General features: G+C 47.1%; 8 protein-coding genes across 8 annotated transcripts; 6 read left to right on the top strand and 2 right to left on the bottom strand.

The window, feature by feature from the left end:
- Nucleotides 1–223: 223 nt before the first annotated feature.
- Aspvir_001655 (uncharacterized protein) lies at nt 224–2489 on the top strand (the record flags this gene model as incomplete). The annotated part of the gene is made up of 11 exons (XM_043266774.1): nt 224–279; nt 330–400; nt 449–894; nt 944–988; nt 1040–1106; nt 1161–1425; nt 1481–1738; nt 1790–1807; nt 1861–2041; nt 2094–2238; nt 2293–2489. The coding sequence occupies 11 exons, from the start codon at nt 224–226 to the stop codon at nt 2487–2489; spliced, it is 1749 nt and encodes a 582-aa protein (XP_043122709.1).
- A 627-nt stretch (nt 2490–3116) lies between these two features.
- On the top strand, nt 3117–3977 carry Aspvir_001654 (GNAT family N-acetyltransferase; the record flags this gene model as incomplete). Its single annotated transcript, XM_043266773.1, has 3 exons — nt 3117–3188; nt 3241–3543; nt 3591–3977. The coding sequence occupies 3 exons, from the start codon at nt 3117–3119 to the stop codon at nt 3975–3977; spliced, it is 762 nt and encodes a 253-aa protein (XP_043122708.1).
- A 1348-nt stretch (nt 3978–5325) lies between these two features.
- Nucleotides 5326–5556, top strand: Aspvir_001653 (uncharacterized protein; the record flags this gene model as incomplete). The annotated part of the gene is made up of 1 exon (XM_043266772.1): nt 5326–5556. One exon carries the CDS (start codon nt 5326–5328, stop codon nt 5554–5556), a length of 231 nt encoding a protein of 76 aa, XP_043122707.1.
- An 813-nt stretch (nt 5557–6369) lies between these two features.
- On the top strand, nt 6370–7135 carry Aspvir_001652 (glutathione S-transferase family protein; the record flags this gene model as incomplete). Its single annotated transcript, XM_043266771.1, has 2 exons — nt 6370–6522; nt 6575–7135. 2 exons carry the CDS (start codon nt 6370–6372, stop codon nt 7133–7135), a joined length of 714 nt encoding a protein of 237 aa, XP_043122706.1.
- A 243-nt stretch (nt 7136–7378) lies between these two features.
- Nucleotides 7379–7777, top strand: Aspvir_001651 (uncharacterized protein; the record flags this gene model as incomplete). The annotated part of the gene is made up of 1 exon (XM_043266770.1): nt 7379–7777. The coding sequence occupies one exon, from the start codon at nt 7379–7381 to the stop codon at nt 7775–7777; it is 399 nt and encodes a 132-aa protein (XP_043122705.1).
- Nucleotides 7778–11537: 3760 nt separating this feature from the next.
- Nucleotides 11538–13217, top strand: Aspvir_001650 (SGNH/GDSL hydrolase family protein; the record flags this gene model as incomplete). Its single annotated transcript, XM_043266769.1, has 10 exons — nt 11538–11739; nt 11787–11793; nt 11840–11876; nt 11923–11975; nt 12019–12143; nt 12232–12349; nt 12395–12488; nt 12534–12590; nt 12635–12871; nt 12915–13217. The coding sequence occupies 10 exons, from the start codon at nt 11538–11540 to the stop codon at nt 13215–13217; spliced, it is 1233 nt and encodes a 410-aa protein (XP_043122704.1).
- Nucleotides 13218–15861: 2644 nt separating this feature from the next.
- On the bottom strand, nt 15862–16567 carry Aspvir_001649 (uncharacterized protein; the record flags this gene model as incomplete). The annotated part of the gene is made up of 2 exons (XM_043266768.1): nt 15862–15921; nt 15974–16567. The coding sequence occupies 2 exons, from the start codon at nt 16565–16567 to the stop codon at nt 15862–15864; spliced, it is 654 nt and encodes a 217-aa protein (XP_043122703.1).
- Nucleotides 16568–17065: 498 nt separating this feature from the next.
- On the bottom strand, nt 17066–18217 carry Aspvir_001648 (SGNH/GDSL hydrolase family protein; the record flags this gene model as incomplete). The annotated part of the gene is made up of 3 exons (XM_043266767.1): nt 17066–17299; nt 17351–17980; nt 18026–18217. 3 exons carry the CDS (start codon nt 18215–18217, stop codon nt 17066–17068), a joined length of 1056 nt encoding a protein of 351 aa, XP_043122702.1.
- Between the last annotated feature and the right edge of the window lie 4753 nt (nt 18218–22970).

Genomic DNA, 22970 nt, shown 5'->3' with positions numbered 1-22970 from the left:
CTGAAGATTTTTACTCTGTGCTACTGTGTTTGAAAGTTGGCTCCCCATCCACCTTCTTATAGCGATCATATTAAGCACCTTTAGTCCTCTTCTGAGTCACGTCTGACCTCAACCCAGGTATTACTTTACATCTCCCCTACGAAGCTGTTCTGCAGACACTGCACCTTCCGTCGTCTTGCTCTCCCCCAGCGTGTCCTCGAAATCAACTTCAGACTCCCTAACGATGGCCGGGGGCCTCCGTATTGTCGTGGGTATTGACTTTGGCACCACCTATAGTGGGTAAATATGTCCCGATTTCTTCTATGGCGTCATGATTCTCACTTGTTTAGTATTGCTTGGGCTCTCCAGTCCAGTCCTGAGGATGTTGAGGTGATCACATTCTGGCCTGGGGCTAGAAACAGTGAGTCCATCTTCCAGAAACTCGGACCTTAGAAGCTCATATTGTCAGGAACAACGCCCAAAGTACCTACAACTATCTCGTATGAGAACGGAAGACTCTTGTGGGGTTATCAGACACCGAGGTTTGGCGAGGTCGTTCGCGGTATCAAGCTCCTCCTTGACCCGACTCAGGAAATCGATTACGCGCCTGCGGTACAGTCGAAGAAGATACTGGCAAAGTATGACAAGCAGCCACTTGACGTCACTCGGGATTACCTTCAGCTTCTTGTGAACTCGGCAAAGGAAACTCTCCGTCGTCGATTTGGAAATGCCTTGGACAGCATGGAGATTAGATACGTACTTACGGTTCCGGCTGTTTGGACTGATAAAGCAAAGAACATGACTTTAACAGCAGCGATTGATGCCGGTATTCCTGCGCTCGATGTGACTCTGGTATCCGAACCTGAGGCAGCAGCCCTCTCTTGTCTGAACACAAGTCAGCCCAATACAATCAAGGTAAGCGCGGCCCCGAAAGCAAAGAAACAAGACACTGATCATCGACCAGGATGGCGACGTGATCATAATATGCGACGCGGGTGGTGGCACAGTGGTACGCAGTATACAAACGCGGCAACGGACAAGAAAATAATAACCAAAGCAGGACCTGATCTCCTACCGCGTGAAGAGTGTCAGACCCCTCGAGTTGATCGAAGTCACTCAGGGAACCGGTATGTCTACCACTGGAAATCCACCGTAGATCAGTGCTCACTAGCTGAACTTAGGGGCTGTTTGCGGGTCTGTACTTCTCGACAAGCGGTTTGAAAACTATCTGGCTGGACTTCTCGGGGAGAAAACATACGAAAGGCTATCCCACAAAACTCGCGAAACAGCATTGAATCACTGGCAGGACATTGTGAAACCGAATTTTGCCGGTGTCTCGATCGAGGATGATGACCCATACTCCCAGGTTGATTACTCTGTGCCTTTAAACGGTGTTGGCGACAAGCCGGAGATAGGGCTACGGGGTGGGTTCTTGAATATGCCAAAGTTGGTCATGTCCTCATCAGTATTTTGTCTGTATGAACAGGCTGACCACAAGCAGGGAGAATGTCGGAGGGATATTTCTTCCTGTCGTCGATGAGATTGAGAGGCTGGTGCAGGACCAGATGCTACAGGTATCCATGGCTGGAATGCGGACCAAGGTGAGCGGCCACGAACGGATAGCCTTGACCTTAGAAGCATTTACAATTAGTGATAAACAGGCTATCCTTTTGGTGGGAGGTTTTGGTTCTTCCGAGTATCTCTTCCGCCGCTTGCAATCCGCCGTGGTGAATGTGACGGTGATGCAGCCACCTAATGCGTGAGTCTTCCTTGGTAATGACAAAAACTCACTCACTGATACCCGTCACAGATGGTCTGCTGTTGTTCGGTATGTATCCCAGTCATCTGCTGCAGTCTTGGGCATTCCTAATAAGGTTTCAGTGGCGCTGTTCTCCGAGGGCTAGGAGGAAATCAGGTCGGACAGCGGATTGCTCGACGTCATTACGGGATCAAATGGCGCACCGAATACAATCCACAGCTTCATAACGAAACGGACAAGTACTGGGACTCATTGACTGAAAAGTGGTACGTGGGCAATCGCATGATGTGGTACATTCAAAAGGTGGGAGGTCCCAATTGCCTGTTCAGATTTCCAATAATTAATTCACATCCAGGGAAAGCCCATCTTTGAGGACCAGCCGATCAGAATGGACTGGCACCGTGCCATCGCAAAAGTAGGTTGCATGAAAGAATTAAAACAAGTCAGCACTTCGCTTTACATCTGCAACCTCGACGACGCACCAGATCATCTCACTGGAGGTACGATGGAATAATGCACATAACTGATGATTGTCTGCTAACTTTATAATCTAGACGTCTTTGAGGTCTGCACTTTGGAGGCAAACCTCAGCGCAATTCCACGCAAGTTATTCCGCAGTAGGACGAATTCCTTGGGACAGGGGTACTACAAAATCCCTTATGATATTGCCATGACACCTGCTTCTGCGTCTATTTTGTTTAATCTTGAGTTCAACGGGGTGTCTTACGGTTCAGTGCAAGCCAAGTATTGAGTTGTGGCCTTGTTGTTAGTTGCAGCGTCGCCTTCACGCTCGCCACATTCACCAAGATTCGTTCTTGGATCTACAAGTCGCCATTGTTTTGCGACATCTCAAGGATGAGCATCATATCTCGGGGGGTTTGAGCACATAGTGGTCTTTTGATTTAGTTTTCTATGATTCTTGCTTTTAGAAGTTGGCAATGCAAGTCACGAGGGTCAAGTTCCATTGCGGCAATAGATATTACTTGGAAACAAGCACAGTATAGGATGACTCCGATGTAGCATGCCGCTCAAAGGCCAATTCTGCGGTCTGAAACGAGTAGACCGTAAGCAGGCATATATCCACATTGAATACGAGCAAGCAATACTCTGTCATAGGCTCATAGCCCCCATCTCTCTAGTCAGCATGCCAAGACTTTTCGGTCTAGAAAAGCCTCGTTGGTGGCCAGATGCTTTTTCTTCTTCATTTGATCTTTTTGATACTATTGGCGCACAGCATCGCAGCCCTACGAGTCATAACGTCCGGTCAAGCGGAGCATGTGAAACTGCCGATTTCGCCACAAACACCCTCGGGAGAAAATACAAAAGACTGACAGTAGTCACAGTATATTGTACGCTTCGTGACCGCGAATCCTTCAACATGGACAATTTCTGCTTTCCGCTGGACTTGTCGAAACTGGAAAATGACCGTCTCCGGCTAGTTCCATTTGATGTAATAGCTCGCTGTCTCTCATCCTGCTACGACCACTAACTCAGAGGTGTAGTCTAATTTCCAGGAGCTGTCAGCGACATTTGTGAAATTGTCGTCGGAAACTCCCGAGATCTTCCAATATCTTCCCTATGGCCCGTTCGAAAGTGCCGACGCATATGACGGGTGGTATAGCAATCGCATTCGCCCCAGCAAAGCATCGATTATATTCGCCATCATCCTCAAAGCAGGTATCATCAGAAAGCGAAGGCCTGGCTCCGATGAGTTTGAGGAGCTGAAGGTAGAAGACGGTACCTTTGCAGGGACCACCGGCCTGATCAGGGCGGATCCAGATAACTCTGTTGTGGAGGTGGGACATGTAGGTATTCTTGCTTACTTGACGTGTAAACCTACTCACCTGCGTAGGTCGTGATCCTTCCACGGTTCCATCGAACGTTTGTCGGTACGACAGCTCATACACTGCTTCTAAACCACATGTTGGATCCTCCACCCAATGGACTCCATCTCCGACGCGTCCAATGGCAGGCCTTCAGCACCAATCAGGCCTCGATTGCCGCGGCGCAGCGCCTCGGGTTCCAGCTCGAGGGCATCATTCGCTGGCAACGGGTGTTACCAGATGGCAAGAAGGGAAGCTTGAACGGTGACATTGACGACAAAATGCCTGCGATGGACGCAACTGGCCAAAAACGACTTGGACCGGGCCGGCACTCGGCGATGTTGAGTTTGTGCTGGGACGATTGGGAGAATGGAGCGAGGAAGAGACTGCATGCTCTCTCGCAGAAATATGCCTAGCTTGTAACATCAAACCGAGACTTTTCGTGCTAATCAACCCCTCTCTCGAGGACACTTTTGATCCTCTGCAATGATTGCGGAATTTGAACTCTAGCAAGCCACATGCACCGCCTTGTTTCATTGTCTATGAGGCAAGTCTGCCAATAGATGCAGCCAATGCCAGTATTGCGTCTACGCAAGCACGGTGCTACTTGTCTATAAAGACCGGTTTGAAGCACAAGTCGCAATCATTGTATTTGTTGGTAGATTTGACAACAGCTTCGGAAATCGCTGTCGAAGAACACGCGTAATGGAAAGCTTGAGGCATTCAATTGATCAGCTTATTGGTCAGGTAGGCCTAAGATCGTACTCGCGGATACTTCTGATACGGAGTTGAGAAAAAATTAGCAGTAGGAACTATTCTCGGACTGATGCCGAATATTGAGTCATGCATTGCCAAATGGACATGGGATAGACACATGGTGTCTGCAGTTGCTTACCGACATTGACACTCCAATGGAAGTATCTCTAGCTAGTCTGAAGTAACTTGATTTCTCCTTGTAAACAGGCTATTCAAGGGCTATTAATAAGCCCATGTCGACATTCAAAGAAGTCCAAAGATGCGCCATACTTTGATCAAGCTCGTCAAGCTTATCAACTGTATACGAACTCCGAGGCCTCTACTCCGAACTCTACTCCGAGCTCCGGAAGCCATATCACATCCTAAATAACTACCCAGACGCATGCGCTTAATAATAATCCTCGTATTTAAACTCATCTTGCAGCCTGACTCACCTTCACCGATCTCGGACAAGTCTCGGAGTAGTTTGTCAACCATTCACGCATGACACTTGACACGCCCTTGAAGGCTCGGCATCGAGCCACCAGCAGCAGCAGTGGACCAGATACGAGGAACTATGCCAAACTGAGGCCCCGATGACTCCATTATGGCTGGTTTGCAGCATTTGCAGGCGATTCTGCCTATTATTCAAACATTGTGTCTAGGCTTGAATTTGCGTCATTCTTGTGTTTGTCATATTTGGGGGTTTGTCATCCATGGAGATGAGCGATATCGATACTCTGCCTCAAGGAGAAAAGATGTATATAAAGAGCCAGAGATCTCTGTTACGAGCTATCTTCTACCAAGCATCTACATCAAGCATCATACAAACAGTCATCTCAATCCAATCGTGATCCTCTCAGTTGCCTACCTTGAGCTCTCGAAAGCCAAACAACAATACCATAAAGCACTTTCTATCTATACATTACGCGGTCACTATAAAGCAGACCCCTACCTCTGAGCACTATCAATCGGAACAAAGCCAGAATACAAAACACCGAGTCCCTCAAAGAACATAACCGCGTCACAATGTCGCCCAAGTCCTTCAAGTCCACCACCACCTTCGACAACGCCTCAACCCACACAACGTCCTCAACAGCCTCGACTCTCAAGGGCATGTTCACAAAGTCATTGAAGCTCAAGGCTGCCGAGAAGGCGCCCTCAGATCCCAAGCTTCCAAGCAAGAAGTCTCCAGCAAAGGACTACACCGCTGCAGCTGTTCACCACGAAGCTGTTGCTCAGTACCTGGCCCTTCGGTGATATGTGTCTTCGAAACGAACGTTGAATGCACGACTTACGGAAATTTATGAGTTCGATTGCGCCGGCGCTGTTTGAAAATAATATAATGTCAGGATGAGGATGCGATATATATCTTTTGTTGCTGCTCGAAGTACCATGAGGCTTACATTGTTCACGGAGATGGTGTTGGTGGTTTTATGTATATAGATCTTTGAAATTTGATATAATATAACTAATGATGAGTCGATAATTCTGATTATTTCTATGTAGAAGGCCTGTGGCCGCTCTGACGCATGTGGAGACGTGAACCATTAAGCTTACCTGAGACAGGCCCTCGACACTAGCAGGGGTCTCTGCAAGGCTGTTGTCGGTATGAACTGACTCGCATCTGGTCTTCATGTTGTTCAATGGCGATTTTACTGCAAGAACTGCAGTGGATGGTACTCGAAGCAGTCTCCTTCCGGGTCGTCATCTATACCCGAGACCTCTGTGAGTTTGAGGCTATACATGAGTATACACCATTCTCCGTCACTGCAAGCTCCGGCGCTTCCAAGCTGACCTTCTATAGTATGCCAGACCATGCAAACAGGCTCATTGCGACTTTTTCTGCTGATTGTTGATGAATGTGCCGGCAATAAGATTAAGCGGGGCATTTATTGATAAGCAATGGCATTATTCTCCACATCTACGGAGTATCGTCATTTCCCCTCACCATGGGCAAATCCCGCAGGCTTATAAATCAAATCAACTGTCGTGCTTCCTCTATAAATCGAGCAGGACACACTCTCTGTGGTTGTCAACAATATTGCCATCAGTGAAACACAGATCAGCAACATGTCCGCTCCAAAAATCACCCTCTATACCAACCACCGATGCCCCTGGGCCCACAGAGCGCATATCGCCCTTAAGGAGCTCGGTCTTGACTACGAAGAGGTCATCATCGATCTGAACACACCTCGCGAGCCATGGTATCTTGAGATCAACCCGGTAGGACCCTTTCCCTCTCCGTGGCAATGACCGTCCACTCTAACAGCTACAGCGCGGCCTCGTCCCCTCCATCTCCTACAACGGCAACATCGTCACCGAATCGGCCATCGTCGCCCAGTTCCTCGCAGACGCGCATCCATCCCACCTCGTTCCCCCCTCGAACAGCGTCGAAGGAGCCCTGCAGCGCGCCCGCATTGCCTTTTTCGTCGATACATTCTTGAGCAAGGTCCAGCCGCAGGTTATGGCCTCTCAGCGCGCCACAAGCGACAAGGACCGCGCTGCAGCTGGCGAGGCTATCGTCGCAGCGATCGAGAAGGAGATTGAACCCATTCTGGCCTCGCAGAAGGGATCCGGCCCGTTCTTCGGCGGGAGCGAGAAGTTGACCCTGGCGGAAGTGCTGACTGGTTCGTTCCTGTTGCGGTTGCTCTCGTTCTATAAGCCCGAGCATGGACTGTTGAGGGAGGATTTGCCTGAGCTGTTGGAGAAGAGGACTCCGGCGTTTACGAAATGGGCCAAGGCGACGGTGCAGCAAGAGAGCGTCAACTATATCTGGGATGAGACGAGAGTTGTGGAGCAGACGAAGAAGAAGATTGCGTCGCTGGCTAAGAAATGATCAATCCGTGAGTATATCAGTATCTGAATAACGGCCTATTATGACATGAGTTTGTTCTTGCTGTGCTGTCAACAACAAACTTACTGAAGATCTTATCGTCCTTTCGTAAATCTGACTTAGTCTATTCCAATTGGGCACATGAAAAGCCATGGTGGGACCTCGTATTCGTTCTAAAAATAAACCAACGGAAATTTATCTAAGACCAAACACCCTTCCATTGATAATACCCAGTCAAACTCCATCATGGACGCATCCAATATCAATGATATCACACAAGACGCCCGTGTACGGGTCCTCACCGGCCTCTACTCCCAGGAAGAAATCCTCGAACAGCTCATCGACAGCTACGAACTCCCCGAGCACGGCACAACCGTCGTGCAACAACTGATTCAATCCCTCTGGAACCAGCAACTAGAAGAAGAGGCCAGTTGGCCCGATCAACCGACCGACGTTGAAAAGCTCGAAAACGCTTTCTCCCGTCTAGAAGACGAGGATCACATCATCTGTCGCATGAATTTCACCTGCTGTGGAGGCTGTGGGAATGCCGAGATAGGCGGCGAGGCAGATGAATCACACATCAGGTACTGCTTCTTCCATCAGCAGGATACAGAGGCAGCAGTCAAGGGCGCGAGTGCCTCCTGACAAGGCACCTGGACCTGATGCCATCCCTAACAAGGTCTGGCATGCCCTGACCACGGTCCCAGCCTTTATCCAGGCACTTAAGACCCTCTTTAATGCCTGTATCCACGTTGGCCATAACCCCTAATACTTCCAGATATCTACTATAGTTATCCTTTATAAGGGGGCCCCCTGAGACTTCTGCCTCCTAAAGTCCTACTACCCTATTACCCTGCTTAGCACCCTAGGCAAGGTCCTAGAGTTAGTAATCACACTCTGCATCTCCTGGGCTCTAGAGGAGCATAGCCTGCTCCTAAAGGGCTACTTAGGTAGCTAGAAGGGTGTCTCTATTAACTATACTATCTAACTAATTATTAATATAATCTATTATATCTAGGGGCATGGCTAGAAAGTTAGTATACTACTACTAAATATCTCTAGAGCCTTTGATAATATCTCCCTCTAATATCTACTATATAATCTCTAAACTATGTAGCTAGATTAGATTACTAACTAGCTATAATCCTTCCTATTAGACTACTACACCCACCTATAACTACCTGGGTTCCTTAATAAGCTATTTATAACTATAATAGGGATCCTGTAGGGCAGCCCCCTCTTACCTATCCTTTTCTTAATTTTTAATACCCTACTAATCTAAACACTGGTCCACTAGCTTAGCAATATAAAAACCACATTAACTAGCTAGATAGATAACTCCTATATACTTATAATCAGCTAGACCTATACTTAGAACACTATAGTTCTAGAAAAGTGCCTAGAGAAGGCAGACTAATAGGCTAGTAAATATACTACTAAGTTTACCCCTAATAAGTTTAAACTAATTTACTTCACTAACCTAAGGGAGCCTAAAACCCCCCATAAGCTAACCCTAGTAGGCCCTATTAATATCTAGGAACTAGGTGAGTATAAGGGCTATAACTAAATACCTATCTACTATAGGGAAATAACTATTTAACCTACTAAATTAGCTAGATACCTTAGTATCTAGCTTAATAAAACCCTCTCTTTTAGCACCTACTATACTAAGGCACTAAACTACATTAATAGCAGCCTAGAAGTGCTATAAAGTATTACTAGATTAATCTAGGGTGCCTTAATAGAGGCCATATATATAATCTATTATAGTGTGGTTATTCTATAACTGCTATATAGAATTATAGTATGGTTTAGCCCTGCTAGCAGGTTAATTCTAGCTATAGAATAGAATAAGATTATTAATAAATTTACTAAGATCTAGAAGTATATAGCCATCCTAATTAGTAGTGCCTTCTAAGGGACTACTATAGCTATACTTAATATAGAATTATATCTATTACTAGTCTGTCTGCAGATATAACAGATAATTAAGGAAACTACTATTTAAATCTAGATAGGGCCATAGTTTACCTGCCCCTAAGGACTTACAGGGAAGCTATAAGCCTATAACTAACTAGAGAAATATAGTAGGGTAGCCTCACCTTACTAGAGGCACTTAGGAGGAGAGGTAGCCCACTAGCCCCTACCCTAAAATACCTAGAAGAATAAGAAATATAGAAAGTATATATACTCCCCCTATAGGAGCCACTCCTCCTTTATATAATTAAGGACCATAAAGCCGCACTAATAACCTATAATAATATATATAAAGAGATAGATAACTAGTATATAGTCATCTACACTAATAGCAGTAGCTACTAGGGCTATATAGGTGCCTTAGCTATCTGCCTTTAAGCTATTAATAGTATATAATAGGTGCAGTAGAGCTACCTAGGAATAGAGATAGACTTAACTATATATACTACTAAGCTAGATAGAATCTATATAGTACTAGATACTACTATAACTATAAGATTAAGCCCCTACTTACTTACTATCTTTACTAATAGCTAGGCTGCTATCTAGGCAGTCTAGAACCCATGCCACCCCTCTGGTTAATATATTTTAGATAAGATATATAAGAGAGTAAGGGCCTTAGGGGTGTATAGGCTACCTCTAGAGAATATTAAGATATACTAGATCCCCACCCATGTGGGTATGGTGGGGAATAAGGCTATAAATAAAGTAGTAAAGAAGACTGCTATATAAGGTAGTAAGGTTTAATTAAGCTTAGTAGGGTAGTCTAGTTAGCTAGAATAATTAATTATCTAGCTTACTATAGTAGCTAAGTGAGCTATTCACTAATAGATCTAGTAATGCTAGAAGAAATAGTAGGAGATAGAGAAGGGGGCTAAGCTAATATAGTAGCTAATTAAGACCCCCTATAAGAAGAATCTAGGGCTCTATAAAGGCTTACTAAAGCTGCATATATTAATTATTATCTAGATATAGATTATATAAATTAGCCTATGATACTTCCTCTTTAAGATTAAGGTCTATAACTTAGACTAGTGTAGCTATAGAGAGGGGTCTTAGACCCCTAAATATATTCTCCTATAATATTTACTGCATGTAGAGGCCTGCAGGAAGATAATAGCTAAGCTATAAGATATAGAGGGACTCTAGGGGAAACTATTAGATTATAATATACTTATATCTAACCTATAGGTGATCTACTATGTCACTGAATTTATGCATTAAATAGGCCTGCTTAGCTAGTTCCACTATACAGAACTGGGGGAGCCATTAGAGCAGGACCAGGAATGAGGAGGCCTCCTATAAGGCTTTGGAATAGATATAGAAGATAATAGTTAGAAGGACTATTAAGTAGCTACCTAGGAAGGGTCTTCCTAGGCGTGGAATTATACTATGTTTAGAATGACTACATAGAATAAGGTGGGATAGGTGTTTAACACACTAAGATAGTGCAGGGGAGACTGTAGCTAGATAGCAGGCTGCTTTAGCTGTGTTTTTGCTTTTGATGTGGCTATATACTAATTTCTTATATCTCTTTTGCATTTATGGGCTTTATGGACAGGTGTTTGGACACTAGATTCCTGCTTCATTAGTGAAGCGCCTGCATAGCTAATTGCTTCAATAGATAGGCTACATCAGGTTAATAGAATCTTGATTGATTGATTGATTGATTGATTGATTGACAGTCAAGGGCGCGAGACTATTGCTTCGATACGGAGTTTTTAAAAAGAATAAAACGGACGAGAGCGTGGTGAACATCGGCAGGAAAATCGCTGCAAGGCTACAAGAGGAGGGGCTTAACGTGGACTGGGATGAGAATCCGAAGAAGACCATCAATCTTGATCCGTTTCAGTGGCGCGTCCGTCTCAGTCAGTCGTGATTGGTGTCCATTGCTGCTTATGTGTCGGATTCATTCATCATTCCTGACTACGTAGCGATTCATGCAGGGATTCTGACGGTTGAGCCCGAGGCATAGAAGGACGAGGCACTCGATGACGTGGTAGCCAGTTCAGCAATGAAGAAGTGTGCAGACTGACACTAACGATTGCGCCTCCTCCTGCCGATATCCAAGACAAATGAAGTATTTCTGGTGGTAGCTGACATATGCAGACCGGCAGAAACGGCGTTCTTCCCAATTGAGCACGGAGAAAGATGCCGCTGCACAGTTCAGGCTGAATTCCCAGGACTGGCAATGTATACTTCCTATACCCCTCAGTATTTGCAGGAAATAATTCAGCCGCCAATTATGTGCTTAGCTCTGGTCGATCTCATATTGGTCTGAAGATGATATGGTACTTAGGGCCGGCTGCCCCGCGCCGTTGTATATTAAAGCGCGGGGAACTATGTATGAGTATATATATTAGAAAAGAGATGCAAACGCAAACTAGTTGAACCCACTTCAGTACGCGGGGAATTGTGGGCTGTCAAAATGCGAGCTCTTGCTTTCCTTTTGCTCTTCACTTGGCTGTTCACTGCATCAGCAACGATCCTTGAGAATGGCCAGGCGCGGTTGAACCCGTATCCGGGGCAAGCCGAGGTCATTACGCTGGACAAAACGACGTGGAAGACCTACAAGCCTGGTGTTAAGGAGATTTCTTACAAGGGGAGATGGGACGACAAGCATATTTCTTGTGAGGTCTGTGAAGTTAAACTCAAGAGCTAGCACTGACATGAACAGGGTGGTCGTATGTACAGCAGTCGCTGCAATTGACTCTAATTCACATTTCTTAGAGCTCCTGGATTCAGGCTTGCGTTCACTGGCGAAAAGGTACGAAGACCTCGCATGGAATGGGATGACGAGGCTGACAAGATAGCTCGCCTTGTCCTTTGGTCAATACACCAGTCAAGGAGTCCTCGTGGCATACAGGTATGTCGGGTCCCAGATCTAATGCAAGGCTAACCTTTCACAGACTGGGTGGCCAGGACTGGCAATTCTCCAATGTCACTGCCAATGCCACGTATCAATTCATTGCTCCTACCACGACGGGACTCAACCTCACTAATGCCGGCGACGCGAAGACCTTTGAGCTGAGAGGTAAGGCACTTACGGAACGCTCATATACCATCTCGCTAACTCTGGCAGTTACCAACTGGGCCTATGGATACGTTTCCCGCCTCCGTAGACAGCAGGAGCTTACTGACCACAAGCACAATCCAGCTGGCCGGTGTATCCGTCGCGGCAGATGCAAAGATCTCCAGCACCCCTGAGTACCCAAAGATGGTGGAAGTCATCGGAGACTCGTAGGTGCAGATGGTCCAGAAACGTCCACATACTAATCTCTGCAGACTGAGCTCCGGCGACTACGCTACATATGAAGGACTGTCCTCATGGCCATATGATTTCGCAGCAGGGCTCGGGAACGTAGAATACTCCATTACTGTACGTTGTCTTCTACAGCCGCTACCTACCATGCTAACCGCCAAGGCCTATCCCGGTATCTGCCTCCACGATCAGAATTGCTGGGGAAATCCCCGTGGTCAGGTAAGCCAGGGCCTCCATTGTTGTCTTCCAGACTGACCATCTAGACCTACCAATGGTACCGCACCTCCGACACGTCCTGGCGCGCACACGAGATCTACGGCGACAATCCACCCAAGTGGAATTTTGCCGCTCAACGCCCAGCTGATCTGGTGGTCATCAACATTGGCACAAACGACAACAACCAGGTGAACAATGTCTCAAGCACAGACTATTACAACGACTATGTCACTCTCGTGGGCAACATCCACAAGATTTGGCCCAAGGCAGATATCGTTCTTATGGTGAGTCTCCTCAACAAAGTCCGTACAATGCTGATGATGGCAGTCGCTGTGGGGTGGTTTCGGAGCTTCGGGGGACACATACGTGCAGGGCCCTCTATGGGTGGATGAGATCAAGCGGGTTTACCAGCATTACGAGAAGCAGGGGTTCATCCATTATTTCGACACGACGGGGATCCTGCAGCACAACGACATCGCGCCGCAGTGGCATCCCACGGATGTTGGCCATCTGAAGATTGCCGCGCATCTGATGCAGTGGGTGAAGTTGAAGTTTGGCTGGGAATTTGGGGCTACAGGGCCTGAGGTGCATCATGGGACGTTATACTGGAATGATCAGTCGAATTACTAGTTGCGGCTACTGTACAAGGAATGGTAGTCATCCTTCAAGGTGTTTTCAGCACCCTGTCAAGCTCGAGATTATCTCATTTCTGCAGGAAGTTATCCAACCCAGCTTGTCCAGATACCGCTCATCGCCCGACTTGCCAAAGACGTAGGGTTGGAGTACAGACTCTGAACTGCTCTGCTAGCTCCGCTCCTCCAGGTGGATGCAGAGCTGATCCGTCTCGGCAGGGAGGATAATAGTGTTCTTCAGGCCTCTTCTCCCATTGATCTCGCCGAGTCTCCTGCTCAATGAATAACTGTACATCCTCCAGCTAGCATTACTGCGTAGTAAGCTGGATATTGTATTGTGCCGGACAATGTCCAAGTGTATCAATGAGATGAAAGAAGTTGCCTCGTTTGTTGTCGGGCTGCCTGAGCTTGGGCTAATGAGCTGATCTCCGCGGATTGTTGGCCAGGTTGGACACGCAATTGCCCCTTACTTCACACAGCTCTTGAAGGCCACTGTCCTCTGAGGAGTTTGCACTCTTTTTTTGTCGTTAGGGAAGTATTTAGCTGATCTGTGTTTGATGCTTCTCCGAGGAGATTTTGGTGCGCAGAGGCTACCTCTCTGACCTGCTGCAAAGCTAGAGCACGGTACCTTATCTGATAACCTGGTCTAGCCCGTATGTGAGGTTCTGTTTGCTGCGATGACGGTGGTCTCAGAATATCGTCCACGTCGTGGTGCTAATGAAGCAGTATTGACTTTTATGGTGAAGCAACTGATGTAGGCAAGCCACCGCATGAGCACCGACGAGCAGCTTGCACTCTGATAGATGGATAGAACTTTCAGCTAATGGGGAATACTCCGAGCGCACCAGCTAATGCAGATGCTGCATTAGTCAAGATTGATCAATTTCCTTTTTTGGAAATCCAACGCCCCGAAAATGATGCATCAGACATCGTGTTTTCAGATATACTATCAAAGGTCCACCCCAACTTATTCCGCAAAAGCCACTCCAAAATACGCGGTCAATTGTCTTCTCAAGGAAAACTTTTCTGTTCCCCAGAGGAATCGCGAACATGATGTAGACAAAATAGAGTAAGTGGCAAATGGAACGACTACTCCGGAAGAAACTTCAACTGCAACACCTCCTGCACAGTCTCATGGATGGACTCTTGCTTCCGTGTAGAAACTCCAAAAGTTTGTGGATACTTTCATTGTCTCCATGAGCAATAAGGCTGATCAGTGAATGAAGTGCGTGTCTATACCGTTCTTTTGCTTGATAAAGCGGGTCCTCCAAGTCTGGCCTTCCGTTTGGCACAGTTGTTGCAGTAGTGCTTGTCCCCTGTGGAGTATGTCAACGGCTGTTATCACGGAGCCGAGTAAGACAGTACCTCTGAAGACTGGTTATTTTCTTGCATTATGAGATACCCTCCGGGGAAAAATGCTCGTGAGACGAGATATAAGATCACCGCCTGCTGTTTGGTGAGAGCTGTCAAACACAATTGAACTGTAGGAGACCTGGTGCCTACTATATCAAAGCTTCAGACGAAGGGGTCGGCCTAAACATAAAAATGCTGTACATAAAGGTTCAAGTGAGCGTCAGAAGGAACCATTCGGTCTTATAAACAATGAGCCCGAAGAAGAGAGTCGGTGACAGATAGACCAGATATCGGGCAGCAGATCAAGCCCACCAGTAAAAAGAGGAAGAAGTCCGGGCTTATCAAGCATGGCTATAAGCATGGGCTTACAATCACCCAAGAGTCGGGGGAGCCTGTGCATCATTCGCTTGCAATGCGTGTTGATCTGTTCCAGCCCGATTATTGAGTCTCTGAAGCTCATGTTAGATAGCTATTCGAGCGCAAATGCAAAGACAGTAGAAATCAGCCCCAGCTATTGGTATGCATTGACCGCAACATCAGGCGTCCAAAGTGAGCCTGCTCAAAGACTTTCGGATCATCCATAACCCGACATATAAGGACCGATTTTGAGAGGACGCCATGGAGATCATTGCCCCGTAATACTGGTATGTACCTTATTAGGCAAGGGACTAAGACATCCATGCTGGTGGCTGTACGATCGACCTATCTCGCTGGTCCTTGAGAATGAGTGCTTATTGGCTGGCACTTCATGCCGTAATCAGTCATGCAGGTGAAGCTGATGGACAGTTCAAGGGAAGAATAAATGGACTATCTGTCTAGTTCTGAGAGATGTATCTGTGTCTTGGCAGCGCACCCACACCACTCTGTGGTGTGGGTGCGCCTGGCACGGATAGTTCTCCGCTCATTATTATTTGTAACAGGGCAATTGAATCCAAGTGCCCACTGTTCTGATGGTTTGCATATCCGCCAGATCGAGCATGCATCGCCAATCGACAAGTCTGCTCGATCTGAATTGACGTCATTTGCAGCTAAATCGATCGTCAAATCGATCAGTTGTATTTAAAATTGCTCATAAAGACAGTAATTGTTGTGTACTCCTGGTGTTCCGCACATGAAGTGAGCCTGCTTACTTGTATAACTTCTACCGCAGGAGCCCGTTTGACCACAACAATCAGCTTTTCAACATCCTACCCAAGTATTATCGTGCAATAAAAGACGAGAGGCCTTTCATAAGGCGACTCTACATACAGACTGCCTTCACTGAATATACCACACGTTCCATATGCCAATCAACCGTCCCCTGCGTCCAGTCCGGCTCGTTGGCCAACAATGACCACAACAACCGCTATCTACGACCGTCAGATTGAAGCAAAGTCCAGGCTGGATTGAAGATCAACTAACCAGCGACAGATCCACCCCCTCCGCAACTCGAACCGTCCACTTGGGTCTGAAGCGGAACGGTGGTCGTTGACCCTCGGCAAGGACACTCCGATCCGTTATCCGATGGATGTAAGCCACGTTGCGATTCTGAACAACCACCACCTGGAGGATATTATACAGGTCCTGCGCATGCACCTCCAACACAATCTCTTCGCTTTGCGCAGCCGGTCCGCTTGATCTCGGCTGCTGCGCAGCATTCCGGAACGTGACGACCGCCCGGGGCGCGTTCATCGCAACCCGCAGCTTTGCTTCGAGGATACACTGCTCCCCGCCGGGGAGCCGGAGACACAGCGACGAGGAGTCGTACCATTGGCAGCGGAGCTCGAAGAGGGGGAGTCCCGAGCGGTCGTGGAACATGCGTGCCTGGCTGATCTTCCAGGGCTGGCCGCGGACGGTGAAGAGTTCGGTTCCGGCGTGCTCGATGGAGTAGTTGAGCGAGTGCCATGGTTCCGGGCGGTTGGTCACAGTCACTATCACTTCATGTCGGGTGATGGTTTCGGGTCGGATGGCTATAGGATAAGGCGGTGGTTGGACTTCGGGGAGGGCATTGGACATGGTGAAATCCGTGTGAGGACATGTCAGTCGAGCGGCCGGACATGGCCATTCTTCTAAGTGTATTGTTAACTAGAAGTTCCATGAGTACGCGATTATTGAGTAGAAGTGTTCGTGAGTAAGGCAGAGTCGGAGGACGCCTTATACCTCCCTAACGGCCGGGGAGGTTGCAACTGTTGGTTAGTCTGGCCCATTGATTGGTCGATTCGGCTGTTGTTGCGGGGGATTGCTGACGATTAAAATCAGGGACAATCGCAGCTGTCAAGATGGCATTCAGGAGGTGGCTTAGAGCTGTATAGGGCTAGTTCTTACGGAAAATGCCGATAGTGCAAAGAATGTGTTTCAGCCATTGCGTTAGTTTGAGCTTGAGGTAACTCCAGTATGTAACCCTGAACGGGGATTTATGTCCACTTCAAATGTACAATACCGTTGATCAAGCCATAGATATATCCTTAATCCAAGGCATATTCGACATAGCAGTACTACGAGTTCACATGCAGATTACCAGTAGGTAGCCCATTTACTGTCCCCCCTGACGACCTTGACAAACTCCTTGGCAATAATCTGGTCCGTTCGCTGCGAGGGATGCAACTCATCAAACCACATGAAGGAATCCGGACTGGGAAGCCGGGTGCACTCCCCTCCACTAAGTGTGCAGTGATTGTTGAACCCGGTCACATTCGCCGGTGCACTGCCGTTGAAATACTCTGCAGGATTGTAATACACCTCGGAGAGCTGCCAAATCAGTGTCATCCAGAACCAATGTTCACGAAAGGACCAACATACCAATCCATACATGTCCATCACCGCAAACCGCGCCCCAGGATACCTCCTGGCCACCAGCAGCTCATACGGCGTCTGGTACTTGAACACATCATTCGCAGTCGCAACCTGTTCCCACATCCGATGACTGATCAAGGTCAGATTATCTGGCTTGTCAGGCCAGTAATGGTTGGCCCCCACGCCGCCGTTCTCGGGCGTCGCGTACAGGGGTGCCAGCTGCAGGGGCGCCAGGTTCATGAGCACGAAGTACCTGCCGCCGTTTGCATAGACCTGGTCTAGAACGGAGTACACGCAGTTGATATAATCCGGGATGGTCTTATTCTTGACCTGGGAGTCAGTGATGAAGGCGTAGTTCCCCAAGTCATTAGTGCCGATCCAGATCGAGTACACCGTTTCCAGTGGCGGAATGTTGAGGAACTTCTTTCCGGAGACTTTATACTTGCTGTCAGCCAGGAAGGCAGGCACCTCGTATTCCAGAACGGAAGGGAAGGGGGCGTTGATATAAGTGAAAGTGCGTGGGGTGATCTCGTTGGAGCATACGGCGCCGCTGACGGCGTAGTTGTACAGGTTTACATCGGCGTATTGCGAGACATAGTGGCCCCAGACATAGCCACCTGATGCAGTGTTGTTATTCTACGCTTTTTAGCGAAGTTCGTTCATTGGCAGACGAAGACCTACGTTCGGCTGCTCCCAGCCAACTGGGGGAGCTGACCCGTTATGAGAGCCAAAGTAGTTCAGCCGCGATTGGTCGGTATAGCTATCGCCAAAGGAAACAAGACTGGTGAACTTCCTTGGTCCCCATGATCGAGGATAAGCAGAAGCTGCTTCGATTGCAAGAATAAGCCCTAGAAGCAAATGCGATTGATGCATGATGGATTTCAGGGCAACTTTTGCTTGCTTGCATCCCGGGCGGCGGGGAACATCGGCTGCTTATAAACATTGCCAAAAAGAAACAGGGATTCTCCCATCCGTCCGGCAGAGAGGAGTCAGTCATGATCAAGAAGATCAAGAATGATTGAAGAAAAGATATCTTCCGTGACGAATGATCTGCGGGATTCTTTGCGGAGATGCGGGGATTGTGGACCGGCCTGGATAAATACGTGGATAAATAGGACTGTATAGTCTAAGGCATACTCATAAAGCATAGTGGGAGATTGCTTGTTAGACTGGTGGAAAATATTTTGGAAAATTAACCTCAACACATAGGTTTTCCTTCGCTATAGAGAGGTTTTACTTTGTAACATATACCACAGAACATGCTGACTACGGAGTAAATCGGGGTGACGGCGAAAAGACCGCGGTTGTGCGTGGCTTTTGGAGGGAAAACCGTGGCCTTTTCACCCAGAGCTCCATGGCTGGGCGTTGCGTGAGGTCGCCCCCCGGTTCGGCATAGGCAGATGTCATATTTGCGAAGCACGATGTAGTCTAGCTCGGGTATAGCAGACGTTGGCCTGAGAGTTCGCAGTGAAAGCTGAGAGGAATGAAATTCGTCGATAGCGGCGTTCAGTCCAGGAACAGCATGGATTCTTATACTGCTGACAACTAATCGAGAGGCTTAGTAGGCCAAATGAGTCCATTTGATATACCTCTTGCTGGTGGTCCAGAATCTTGGTTTTCGTACTTTAAGTCGCATATGGCCCTTCGTGGCATAACCAAGGGAGCGCCCGCTGCCAATTAGGTTCGACTGCCATATTACAGGAGGAGCTAGTGGCCTCTTTGCAACTTATTGGGACCAGGAAATGACACAGTAAAATGGGGGCGCTCGCGCTAGTGGGGCTTCATAAGATATGATAACTAGTAGCAAAAGCCTCATCGATTTCCGAAGATTTTAGACCCATATTCTCAGACAACTACATCACGTTTGCCTCCCCATATTCCTATTGTTTCCGTCTAAGCGGACTTGATAGAATCCGCTGAACTGTTCAGTGGGGACCATTTCGATGGTGATTGATCCCCCTCACGTCGGACGGGTTGACTTCCTTTCTCAAGTCCACTTATTCTTTCCTCCGTCTTACCTTCCTTGCGCTGGCTTGAAGCAGCAGCAGCTTTGCGGCTTTGTGACTTTTTATATGAACCGGATATATAGTCCACCGCACACGGAATCAGTGTAGCTTAGAGCAAGGATTTTGACGAGGAGGAATCCGGAGATTGTGGCGTGACCGACGACGTCTGTCGTGGTTGAGAACACTCCGGATGTGCGATCTGCTCACGTGTTCCAAATCTGCTCAACTTTTTGCCCTGGATCCCGAGGTACAAACTTCCAAACATCATCTTGGCACTGGTCCTCCTTGCCTCTCCTCAAGCAATTACGGCACGGAGGTCCAAGACAGTCACACGTGGCACCTATTCTGTGGCAAGGCGGACAGCCCCGATATGCCGTCGAGGCCAAAGACCTAAGAGATGAGTTAGAACCAAATCAGCCTGGGACGGATGTTTGACCTACTGTTCTGGTGACATCTGCTTTGATGATCTTCCAGCTAGGGCTTTTAACAGAGAGCTTGAGGGATTTTGTTCGTTTGTCGATGAACTGCGGTACATTAGTAGTTGGAAGCACACTTGTAGAAACAAACTCCCCCATGCCAATCACTATATTTGACATAGAATCTGGTCAGGACAGTTCTGGTAGTTCTGTCAAGGAAACTCGCCTAAACTAGAAAAGGAACTGGTCCCTTGGATGGTCACTGCCTTCAGCTAGATTGGCCAAAGAAGCTTAGGAGTTGATCCAGTGGCATTAATCGTTCTATTCACATCGGAACCGATGGATACAGAACACGAAAGAATCTAGTCCTTAAGCCTTAGCACACATCTATAAAGAGAAAACAGCTATTAAGCGGAAAAACTTGGGCAAACCTGAGCTAAGGCTATCAAGATCAGAAAGCACACCTTGTTGAGAGATTTGGAGTAAATAAAATCCTTATTTTGATCGGTCCAGATTCATACAACCGCTTAGCTCCAAGGTTCTGTCTCTTTCAACACCGTATTCTTGCCTTAAACGGCTGCATTCCTCCTTCCCCAGAAGAGCTTTTGCAGCCTCCACCTTGCACCAAAGATACAGTAGCTGAACCTCGGATGACGTTTTTCCGGAGATGGAAGGCCCGCCATAAACATACCCTTCCGAGCCGTCATTATATTTGACATAGAATTTGATATGGACGGTTCGCAGATCCCAAATTGTACATTCATATCTTTCAAAGCTGGTAATAGCACTGAGACGGTCCAAGGTCAGACATGGTGTACGGCACCAGGCCATATTTTGTCTATATTCGTCAGTACTCCAACATGGAACAATCTAACAAACGTTTACTTACAAGTTCGTGGCAATCGCCGAGGCCTGTGTTCTTCACGGGGTGGCGTGGGATTGAAAGAGACTGGGTCTAGTGACATGCGTGGAACATGCATATATAATTCACTTGTGTGTGATCTTGTAGCCGCTTTTCGAGGAACTTGCAACTTGATTGGGGTAGAAGGGTTCAGAAGAATGATAGGATCACCACTCACAGAATATCGAACTGAATGGCTGGAAGGGGGTGGAGAGTTATCCCAGAAGACAACATCGTCTGTGGAGGAAGCCAGAGGTTGAAGCAACCATGTAAGCCACGAAGGAAGTCGCGTATTAGGAAGACAGATCATTGTTGGCCATCAACGCATCGAAATCACAATGGATATAGGTATCGAGCTCGACCGACTCCAACATAGAGTGAACGTCAACTGAAGGGAAAGAAGTCTATTATAAAAGGCTTCGATACTAGCCCCGAGTACGAAACATTCACTCTTTCCAGGAAAGATCAAGATCCAGAAAATGGTAAGTGACCATCGAGCTGATAAGCCCTATTGATTCTCACTATCGGAAGACTTCTCTCCCTCTATCAAGACAGGCTCTTAGAGTTCCAGCCGAATTCGCCCTAAGGTTATTATTGACCTCGAAAGTTGACAGTCTGCCTTCTTGGGGTCTTCCTGAACATCTTAGTGATGATGCCAGTCTCGTTCTGGACGCTTGCAAGGCTCTGCGACAGTGCAAGCACCAGGACAATACTGTCCTCGATGATTCGATAGTTTCTGCCACGGCTCACACTCTTGTGGGATCCCTCAGCGATGACGCTCTTTTGAAACTGTCTCTGATAACTTGGCATTCCGATGGAAGAGTGCATTTCGATGCATATTCATCCGCACCATCGCCAGCCCTCGCTCGTTTTCTCGAGCAGCCCAATGATGATATAGTTACTGTGGTCACGGCCGTGATGTGATGTACCGAGCCACGGAGGATATGGAGCGCTGGGAGGAAGGGTGGCGGGATTTAAGCCCTTATGGTTGGCAGTCTGGTGCAGGCTCCTGCATTGCCTGGCAGATCTGCGCTCACTGGAGAAACACGATTGGAGAATAGCTCGCGAGGCGCGCGCCCACATGGGGCTATTAGAAACGAAGTTCGCATCATCTCCAATGGCTACGCTGGGCTTACGTGTGACCTTACAAGGATCTCACGCAGGAGACCGTCCCTGATGGGGCATTCGATGAGAAAGAATATGCACTGTCCTTGACCGCCCCGACGGCAGATATACCTAGTGGAGTCACCCTTGGCAGAGGCAGCAGATCAATCATCAAGCTCAAGCCAACCAAAACGGCCATACGTCACATGAGTGCCACGACGGGCGAACGCGAGTGCCGCCTTCTATATGGTATCAAATCAAAGGACACGGAGACGCTTTACATCTCCTGACTCTTTCTGACTCAATGGGCAATTTTAACGTTGGCCAACGGTTCAGCGTAGAGCGGTGAAAGTCAATGACTAAGGCCCGGCCGAGCTCTTCATTTCAGAGATCATTGTCGCGCCGGAGATCTTGGTGGATGATTCCCAAGGCTTTAATTTCCTGAGACTTGTAATCTAGAGAGCTGTTGTCAGCCATCGATATGTCGGAAGGCGAAACAGTAGGTAGCTTAACTTGACAAGGCCCAAGCTAGACTGGCTTACCCACCCCACCAAACCACACCCACCCCACCCAATCCACGCTGTGGGTTGGATAAGGGTTGGCCCTAATCTAACCTATATAGATATAGGTGAATGATATCCAACCTATATAGGTATAGATAACCTATTTAGGTGTATATAACTAGTAGAATTTAGTAGGTATATAGATTTAGTGGTTTATCTAAATCTATTTAATTAATTAATTTTCTATATCTATTAGTCTTCAAAGTAACCAGTGGTAAGAAACTAATTATTAATAACTATATTTTTTAGATATATTATCTTTAGGTTTCTAGAATCTAGCATTAAGAGATTTAATAGTATATAATAATTAAATAATTAGAAACTTAATTTAGAGGCTAGCTACCTTATAATAGTCTAGATAGATACTATTATAAAGGGAATATATAGGAGCTAAAGGCTATAGCTTAGTAGACTTAATAAGCTATATAGACTTTAGAGCCTTTATAGACTTTATAGGCTTTATAGGCTTCTTAGGCTTTATAGGCCTAGTAGGCTTAGTAGTCTTAGCAGATTAAGGCTTAGAGGATTAAGGTATAACTAGCTTAGAGGGTTAAGGTATAACTAGCTTAGAGTATTAAGGTATAACTAGCTTAGAGAGTTAAGATATAACTAGCTTAGAGAGTTAAGATATAACTA

The sequence above is a fragment of the Aspergillus viridinutans genome (assembly GCF_018404265.1).
Source record: "Aspergillus viridinutans IFM 47045 DNA, scaffold_1, whole genome shotgun sequence".
Classification (NCBI taxonomy): domain Eukaryota; kingdom Fungi; phylum Ascomycota; class Eurotiomycetes; order Eurotiales; family Aspergillaceae; genus Aspergillus; species Aspergillus viridinutans.
The sequence above is the reverse complement of the archived record's forward strand: the minus strand, read 5'-3'. Positions and strand labels throughout refer to the sequence as shown.